This window comes from Lactuca sativa, chromosome 2 (assembly GCF_002870075.4).
Source record: "Lactuca sativa cultivar Salinas chromosome 2, Lsat_Salinas_v11, whole genome shotgun sequence".
Lineage (NCBI taxonomy): Eukaryota > Viridiplantae > Streptophyta > Magnoliopsida > Asterales > Asteraceae > Lactuca > Lactuca sativa.
In genome coordinates, this window is record NC_056624.2 from 174,491,651 (window position 1) to 174,500,960 (window position 9,310).

Consider the following 9,310-nt stretch of genomic DNA (forward strand, 5'->3'; position numbering starts at 1 on the left):
TAGGTATTTAGGGATGTAAAGTGAGGATAACGGGAATAGGTAATCAGGGTTATTGTTGATTGATGAATCTAATAGATTTATTACTATTGTGGGTTGAAAACCCTATATGCTCACCAGGATCCCAAGCCTGGCCCACTCAGTTGTTTATATTACAGGTAGTGGACCCCGAGCATAGTCGGATGATGATGAGAGATTTTTGGATTATAGGCCAGTAGTTGTAAATAACTATTGTAAGGCTTATAATGTCTTGTTTATGCTTTTAATTTGTATCAGAACATGACATCCTGAGGTTTTGATAAAAATGAAAATATATATTTCTTAAAGAAAGGTTTTCATAAATTTTTATCATGTTTTGTTTTGGGAACAAATTCTGCAACATCTTTTAAAAGGATTACTCTGAGTTTATTTTAAAAGCATAAATTAAATCAGTCTTTTCTGGCCGAGAAATTAGGGGATGTCACAGTCGCCAAGCTCTGAACTAGGGCACGTAACTTTGGCCCAAATGTCTGTAAGAAACAATGCAATCAACGCCATGAGAGAGCACATTAGGGATGTCGTTAAAGAATCAGGGCTAATCGAAAACATTCTCTAACAAAAGATTGATATCGTTGTTGGATCCTCTGGTTCCATTCGTATGATAGATAAGGCAAAATTTCTTGGTTATAGTAATGATCTGGTGAATGAGATTGGTTTACTCGAAGGTTATAAGAGGGATTGGAATTTACCAGGGAAGAACTTAGGGTTCTTGTCGACAAGTTGTATGAAGAAGAAAGTGAAGTTGAAGGAGGAAAGGTGTACAATCGATAAGGGTTTTTCAAGCCATTATCAACATTTATTGTAGCCACTGTAATTTTACTGGAAGAGATCTTTAGGTTGTTTGGGATTAAAGAGATGGAAGTTTCAGGTTATACATTATGAGGTGTTATTGTTGAGAAAATAGCAGAGTTCTTTCATGGATTTGATTTGAATGCAAATCCAAGGTTTTATAACGCCGGAAAATCAAGTTTAATCGGAGAATATGACTGAAAAACTCATATTTGGCTAGAAACAACGTCAGAAACCGGCAAAACCCACTATTACCGATCATACCGGTATAATGTACATGTTTCAACAAGTTCAAAGGTAAATAGAAAACGAAAAATAATTTAGTGACAAAATATGACTAAAAGATAAAATACATTTTACTTCTCTAAGTAATTATATCTCATAAAAAGACAAAAATTTCAATCCAAAAAGAAACTAAAAAATCATCAAACCAAATGAACCAAATATACAAATTTCTCCATTTATTGTTAGAGTAAATTACAAGAATGGTCCCTATGGTTTAAGGTAATTTACGTGTTTGGTTCATAACTTATTTTTTTAACTCGGATGGTCTCTACTGTTTGCTTTTGTTACGCGCTTGGTCCCCATCTTACCTAAAAAAACTATTTTGCCCTTGATTTTTTAATTTATTTAAATAAACACGTCATCAATCCTACCCCTTCACCTTACCTTACTTACCCTATAATTTTTCTCTATTTAAATAATAGTCTTTTTAGGTAAGACAGGGACCAAACGCGTAACAGAAACAAACAGTATGGACCAAGCGTGTAACAAAAACAAAAAATAGGGACTTTTCAAGTTAAAAAATAAGTTAGGGACCAAGCATGCAAGTTACTCTAAACCATAGGGACCATTCGTGTAATTTACTCTTACTGTTATTATATATAGAAGAAAGAACCCGTTATTTGCGTTTCCAAGACAATCGGATCATTTGCCACCCATCCACACTCTGTTTTTCCCACCTGAAACAGAGACATCTCAACTTTTTTCGAGTTCCGGGTAACCGTCGCAGGAATTTCTTCAACGCTTCGATTTGAAGCATATCATCTTCGTTCGTCATTTCCTTTTCAATTTCTCAAGCTTTCTCTATGTATACCCAACGTTTGCGGAGGAAGAAAGAACCATTCTTCATTTTCCGATTTGATGGTTTACATCGGTTGAACAATAGAGGGATTTTCAGTGACTGGTAGGTTGATCGTGTGGATTTTGAAGAAAGGAACGGCAATGGAGAGTTATCTGAATGAAAATTTCGGGAGAGTGAAACCTAAACATTCGTCGGATGAGTCGTTAAGGGACTGGAGGACGCTCTGTGGCGTTGTCAAGAACCCTAAACGACGGTTTCGTTTCACTGCCAACCTCGCCAAGCGCAATGAAGTTGCTGCTATGCGACGTACCAATCAGGTCAGCCCTCTCGATTTTCTATTTTCGATACTTTTCCCCAAACTTGCAGTGATTTATACGGAATAACAGATATCTGATGCAACTATTGGTTGTTTAATTCTGCACAGAACGAAACTGCATATGCATATGAACATATGCTATAACTTCCGCTGTAGATTATTAAGAGAATTGTTCATGTATCTGCCATTAAGGAAATTAACTACTTGCACTAAAACTAGTGATTTGATAACGCATATGCATTTTGATTTGATTTACAGTTACTATAGGGATTATGAATTTAGACAGGCCTATCATCTCTTGACTTACCAATCATACCTTGATTGATAATATTTACAGGAGAAGTTGAAGGTAGCAGTTTTGGTGTCTAAGGCTGCAGTTCACTTTTTACAGGGTGAGTTCTTAGTACTGATTTATATTATACGTAGTGACTGAAGTTATTTCTTCTTATTGACGCCATTTTCGTGATCTTATCATCTTATAATTACAGGAGTGCAACCAAGCGACTACACACTACCCGAGGAAGTTAAATTTGCAGGTTTCGAAATCTGTGCTGATGAAGTAGCTTCCATTGTAGAAGGCCACGATTCCAAAAAGCTCAAACATCACGGTGGTGTAGATGGCATTGCAAAGAAGCTCAACACATCAACAACATCGGGCATTTCAACTGATAAACAAACCCTAATCTCCAGACAAGAACATTTTGGGATCAACAAATTCACTGAGACTCCACTTAGAAGCTTTTGGGTGTTTGTATGGGAAGCTCTTCAAGATATGACATTAATGGTCCTTGGTGTTTGTGCATTTGTCTCTTTAATCGTTGGAATAGCAACAGAAGGGTGGCCAAGAGGAGCTCATGATGGGCTTGGAATTGTCGCAAGTATTTTATTAGTGGTTTTTGTAACAGCAACAAGTGATTATCGTCAATCTTTACAGTTCAAAGACTTGGATAAAGAAAAGAAAAAGATATCAATTCAAGTTACAAGAAACGGATACAGACAAAAGTTATCAATCTATGAACTACTCGTGGGTGATATCGTGCACCTCGCTATAGGCGATCAAGTCCCTGCAGATGGACTTTTCCTTTCTGGATTTTCAGTCTCCATTGATGAATCAAGCTTAACAGGTGAAAGTGAGCCAATAATGGTAACCACCGAAAACCCTTATTTACTATCTGGAACAAAAGTCCAAGATGGATCATGCAAAATGTTAGTTACAACAGTAGGAATGAGAACACAATGGGGTAAACTAATGGCAACTTTAAGTGAAGGTGGAGATGATGAAACCCCATTACAAGTCAAACTCAATGGAGTTGCAACAATCATCGGAAAAATCGGTCTTTTTTTCGCTATAATCACTTTCACAGTTCTTGTTCAAAAGTTAATAACTCACAAAATCAACCAAAAAACTCACTGGAAATGGTCTGGTGATGATGCTTTAGAACTACTTGAGTATTTCGCAATAGCTGTCACCATTGTTGTTGTTGCAGTTCCCGAAGGTTTACCTTTAGCTGTGACTTTAAGTCTCGCATTCGCCATGAAAAAAATGATGAATGACAAAGCACTCGTTCGCCACCTGGCAGCCTGCGAAACCATGGGGTCCGCAACAAGTATATGCAGCGATAAAACCGGGACACTCACTACAAACCACATGACAGTAGTGAAAGCTTGCATTTGTACAAAAGTCTTGGATTTGACCAAAAAAGTCAATGACATTCCCGATAACGCGTTGAAGCTTCTCCTACAATCGATATTCACCAACACCGGGGGCGAAGTCGTAATTAACCAACGTGGGAATCGTGAGATTTTAGGAACACCAACGGAGACAGCGATACTGGAATTCGGGTTGTTGTTAGGTGGGGATTTTAAATCTGAGAGAGAAGGTTCTAAAGTTGTTAGAGTTGAGCCGTTTACTTCTACAAAAAAACGAATGGGGGTGGTGTTGAAGCTTCCAGAAGGAATTGTGCGAGCTCATTGTAAAGGTGCTTCAGAGATAATATTGGCTGCGTGTGAGAATATGATTAATGGAAATGGCGATGTTGTCCCTCTTGATGAGGGATCGGTTAATGATCTCAAGGGTATAATTGACAATTTTGCGGGTGAAGCTCTTCGAACGTTGTGTCTTGCTTATATAGACCTTAATTCCGATGTTTCTCCAGAAACGGCTATTCCGGCTTCTGGGTACACGTGTATTGGAATTGTGGGGATTAAAGATCCTGTCCGTCCAGGTGTCAAAGAGTCGGTGGCTCTTTGTCGGGCTGCAGGGATTAGTGTGCGTATGGTTACAGGGGATAATATTACTACCGCGAAGGCGATCGCTAAAGAATGTGGAATCCTTACTGATGATGGGATTGCAATCGAAGGTCCGGATTTTCGTGAAAAAAGTCTTGATGAATTGTACTATTTAATTCCCAAAATTCAGGTACATTTTTTTTATTCATATTTGGGAATAACTAATAAAATTATTTGAAGTTGTATTTATTGTTTTTCCTCATTTAGGTAATGGCACGATCTTCTCCTCTTGATAAGCATACACTCGTGAGGCACTTGAGAACGACATTCGGTGAGGTTGTGGCGGTTACTGGTGACGGTACAAATGACGCTCCTGCCCTTCATGAAGCCGATATTGGGCTTGCAATGGGCATTGCTGGTACCGAGGTGAGCAAGACTGTATTTGTTACATAAGACAGTGTGACATAAAGTTACAGTTCATCTTATTGACATCGGGATCTGTATTGGTTTTTGTTTAGACGAATATTTTTCTTTGATTTCAGGTAGCAAAAGAGAGTGCGGATGTTATTATTCTAGACGATAATTTCTCGACAATTGTGACGGTTGCGAAATGGGGGAGATCGGTCTACATTAACATTCAAAAATTTGTACAATTTCAGCTTACGGTCAACGTAGTGGCTTTGGTAGTCAACTTCACTTCCGCTTGTTTGACTGGTACTTACGAATACAATACAACTCATCTACCGATTTCATAACTCACCACCACGTGTCATGTCCTTACTCGTTCTTTAATTTTTATTTTTTTCTTTTACTGCAGGAAGTGCTCCCCTTACAGCTGTCCAGCTGTTATGGGTGAACATGATAATGGACACACTGGGAGCCCTAGCCCTAGCAACCGAACCCCCAAATGACGAATTAATGAAAAGACAACCAGTTGGTAGAACAGGAAGTTTTATAAGCATTGTTATGTGGCGGAATATTTTAGGCCAATCTATTTATCAATTCACAGTCATATGGCTACTTCAATCAAAAGGAAAATCATTTTTTGGTCTTTATGGAGATGATTCCGATTTAATCCTCAACACCCTAATTTTTAACGCCTTCGTTTTTTGTCAGGTATATAATTAATTAATTATATATCAGTATCACAACACTTGTTTTTATATTTGGTTGATGTTAAAATACTTATATATTATTAATTGTGCAGCTTTTTAATGAAATAAACTCTAGAGAAATGGAGAAAGAAGACGTCACAGATGGCATATGGGACAACAATGTGTTCGTAAGCGTGATCTCAGCAACTTTTATTTTTCAGGTGATAATAGTCGAGTATTTGGGCACTTTTGCAAATACTTCACCGTTAACAATCATCCAATGGTTTTTTAGCATTTTTATTGGGTTTTTAAGCATGCCGATTGCTGTCTACTTGAAAAGAATTCCATATTTGTTAAATATAAAAACTAATTAGATTTAGATTTTTTTTTTTATTAGTTTTAGGAATTAGGTTTGTAGACTTTATAGTTGTACAATTATTTATATCGTGTTTAGTGTTGTTTTCATTTTTTTCGTTTCTGACATTCAATACTTAGGACCCACACAAACTCAAAAACACCCAGTTTCAGCTTTCACTGTTGTATTATTTGATGAATTTTGTCCACTCAACAAATCATATCAAATCAAATAATGACTCCATTCCAATTTCCACATTCCCAAAACCTCTTAGGTCTTTTGACATATACACAGAAACAGTACAATCTTTATCCAGACTTAAAGCTTAAAAAGGGTGATGAAATGAAAAGACAATTGAACTCAAGAAGAAAAATTAAATAAAGTAAAGAAAAAACTTCCCATTGAAGACCCATCTTTGGGCCCTTCTCACTGTATGTTAAGCTTTACATACCACCCACTTTCACTACTTGCAACTTTCCATATTCAAAATCCCTCTCAAAATAACTCAAAGATCAAACCATATGTTGGTAGATTATTGTGTTCCAAAATGATCACCCATCAAATATCCAAATCCAATCAATTGAATCCATTTCTTGTTAAAAAACAAAGTGTTGCAGTTACTACTATCTCCTAATAATCTTCTGCAATGGACAATTTTGTTCAAATCTAAGCTTCCTCTTAATGGTGGAAGAAGGGCTCCAATGAGTTCTTAATGAACTAAACGAATTCATCAAGCATGGAGTGTTATTCTTTTTAGTCTTGATATCCTTCAAAAGATTGTAACACAAGTATATATGTTCCTAGAAATGAACAAAATGTTAGATTAATAAGATAATGAATGTTTCTTTTTACTTAATACAAAAGAACAACTTAATCCGGTCTTACTTTTTCTAGAGAGTAAAGGGATGACACTACACCAATCTTTAACTCCATTGTGTTTCTTGTTAATTGATCATCACAAGCTAATAACACTGAGGCTATGGCAACAACAGATGGCCTATAATCCATGGAATTAATCTCTGTAAAAACAAACAATTTTAGTTTTTGGTACACAAAGAATCCCAAAATGAATCAAGCTATTGAAGCATTAATACCTTTGGAGAAATCAAGAATGAGTTCAATGGATTTGGACACTAGAAACTCATCACATTCACATTCATCTTGAACTTTGGAGAAGAAATGGTGAAGATAAGCAAATGGGGTGATGCAGGACATTTTCCATTCTAATGTTGTCAAAACCATTAATTCCATTCTTTGAATCACACTGCTTTCGAAGTTGTACCCTTGTGCTTTGTAGTGGGACAATGATGGCGCAACTTGTTCCTCCATTTTAGCAGCTAAAGATAAGCATGCAATACACAGCAATTGAATAGCCCATTCTTTCCCAATCTATCAATTCATAATCACTTAATCAGCATTAATCCCAACAATTACATAAATTATTTCAACTTTTAACCTTTTCGGAACAAAATGATGTTGCTGTACACAGTAAACAGAAACGGGGATGATTATCGTTTTGGGGGAAAAATGGTGTTTTAATGAAGCAAGTACACTTACATCGATAAATCGCCTTGAAATGAATCGATCGAAGTATGTCAAAGAGAGATAAGCTGTACGAAATTGAAAACCTAAAATTTCTCTGGTCTGCAACAAATTAGAAAACTCGATAAACACCAGAACGAAAAGAGTGAAACAAGGAGAATCATTAAGTAACAGAGAGCTTCGTACACTGAAAATCCAGTTAATGGCGTCTAATCGAGCACATTTGAACCAGTTTCTACTATTATCATCATCGGAAATGCAAACGCAACCATAATCATTTGATTTGGATTCTGTTTCGATCAGAGATCGTATATACCGATCGTCTTCCGATTTAGGTAAGGAAGCATCGAGCTTGATTTCGTTTAAAGACGATTCATCTTCTTCACACAAGAGACTTGGTAGAGAAAATGTAGTGTCGGGATCCATTTCTAAGGAAATCTAGTGAAGGAGAAGCAAAATCAAGGAAGAGTTATTGATTAATTTGTTGGATGGAGGAAATCTAGAGGGAGAAGAGGCGCGAAATTGGGGAGCTGGTGAGTAGCTGCGATTTTGGTGCCGCCAAATTTTGGACATGAGATATATAGAAGAGCAGTGGACTAGTGGGAAGTTTCATTAGCATTAGCGGTTTTTAATGGTTTTTTCTTTTAACTAGATGAATACAATTATATAGCTAAATAATAATTTTTGCAGAATTATTACTTAATGTCTCTATTTTTGAAACAAAATGTTAATAATAAAGCAAATATATAGTTAACATGTTAGTTTTATTAAATATTATATTTTTAATTTTTAACTCATTATGATATATACAATTATTTGATAATTTTATAAACCGTTTAAAATTGTGTAAATTATATATCAAACATATGATAATCTATATATAACGGGTAACATAATGTATGAACAAAAATATGAACTACAACTTTTAGTAACATAAAAATACAAAAACATTTATTATAACATTTTATATAAAAAAAAAAGATATATACGCAACGAATAAAAAAATATAAAAAATAAAAATTACAACTTTTAGTAACATAAAAACACTAAAACATCTATTATAAATCATAACTTCCTAGATCTTTCCTCTTTGTATGTGTAAATGGGTTGAGTCTTTCCTATAAATAGGAAGTGAGTGACTCCCATTATGTAAGAGTCCATTTTGGAGTGTTAGACTAGAGAGAGAATTTGTATACAAGACCCATTTGTATAATCTTTCTAGATCTAATAAGAGCTTAAAAAGATTTATTTACTCCTTGTGTTCTTGAATTTGTATGATGAATTACTAGATCTTTCTAATTCCGCACATGCCATCATAATCAACATCACTACAATTGGTATCAGAGCGGGTGTTCTTCATTTCATCAAGAATTGATCCTTGATGGCTATTTTGATTTGGTGATTCTTATTGTTCATTGATCTTCGTGTTTAGAGAGTGTTTTTTGTGTTCTAGAAGTCGAATTTTTCTTTGGTTTGATCCATAATTCGACTTTCTCTCTCTAGAATACTTGTTTGTATCACTTTATCTCTCTAGAAAACTCATTCAAAATCACTTTCTCTCTCTAGAAATCTTCAAGTTTTTGTGATCATGGTGGGTTTGCCATATGATTCTTGGATTGCGATTGTTAAAGATGTGAAATACAAAGTCAATGAAGATCAATTTTATAGGTTGGTTTTAAGCAAATTGATTTCATGGGGTAATTTGGTTTCTTATGGAGGTTTGAAGGATGATCATGGAAGCTTGGTATTTCAACCAATTTGTAAGATTGCATGGTTGAATAAAATTGCCTTGTCCATATTAGTTTGTAGTAGAAATCAAAAGGAAGGAGAAGAAAGAGATTTGTTCAATAAGAAATATGTTTCTC

General features: G+C 35.5%; 2 protein-coding genes across 2 annotated transcripts; one reads left to right on the forward strand and one right to left on the reverse strand.

Moving 5' to 3' along the window:
* Nucleotides 1-1,766: 1,766 nt before the first annotated feature.
* Nucleotides 1,767-6,127, forward strand: LOC111900209 (calcium-transporting ATPase 2, plasma membrane-type). Its single transcript, XM_023896077.3, has 7 exons — nt 1,767-2,226; nt 2,563-2,617; nt 2,714-4,644; nt 4,722-4,880; nt 4,997-5,168; nt 5,272-5,570; nt 5,662-6,127. The coding sequence occupies exons 1-7, from the start codon at nt 2,050-2,052 to the stop codon at nt 5,920-5,922; spliced, it is 3,054 nt and encodes a 1,017-aa protein (XP_023751845.1). The 5' UTR covers nt 1,767-2,049; the 3' UTR covers nt 5,923-6,127.
* LOC111900208 (cyclin-D5-1) lies at nt 6,126-8,044 on the reverse strand. The gene is made up of 5 exons (XM_023896076.3): nt 7,632-8,044; nt 7,461-7,547; nt 6,998-7,292; nt 6,789-6,922; nt 6,126-6,703 (listed from the first exon to the last, which is right to left on the reverse strand). Exons 1-5 carry the CDS (start codon nt 7,869-7,871, stop codon nt 6,527-6,529), a joined length of 933 nt encoding a protein of 310 aa, XP_023751844.1. The 5' UTR covers nt 7,872-8,044; the 3' UTR covers nt 6,126-6,526.
* Nucleotides 8,045-9,310: the final 1,266 nt, after the last annotated feature.

What these genes read in the sequence shown, in the direction of transcription:
- LOC111900209 (XM_023896077.3), top strand. Translation starts at nt 2,050, where the DNA reads ATGGAGAGTTATCTGAATGAAAATTTCGGGAGAGTGAAACCTAAACAT. An exon ending in CTATGCGACGTACCAATCAG is followed by an intron (nt 2,227 to 2,562) that starts GTCAGCCCTCTC and finishes TAATATTTACAG; the next exon opens with GAGAAGTTGAAGGTAGCAGT. An exon ending in CACTTCCGCTTGTTTGACTG is followed by an intron (nt 5,169 to 5,271) that starts GTACTTACGAAT and finishes CTTTTACTGCAG; the next exon opens with GAAGTGCTCCCCTTACAGCT.
- LOC111900208 (XM_023896076.3), bottom strand. Translation starts at nt 7,871, where the DNA reads ATGGATCCCGACACTACATTTTCTCTACCAAGTCTCTTGTGTGAAGAA. An exon ending in CATTCTTGATTTCTCCAAAG is followed by an intron (nt 6,923 to 6,997) that starts GTATTAATGCTT and finishes TTGTTTTTACAG; the next exon opens with AGATTAATTCCATGGATTAT. An exon ending in CCCTTTACTCTCTAGAAAAA is followed by an intron (nt 6,704 to 6,788) that starts GTAAGACCGGAT and finishes GTTCATTTCTAG; the next exon opens with GAACATATATACTTGTGTTA.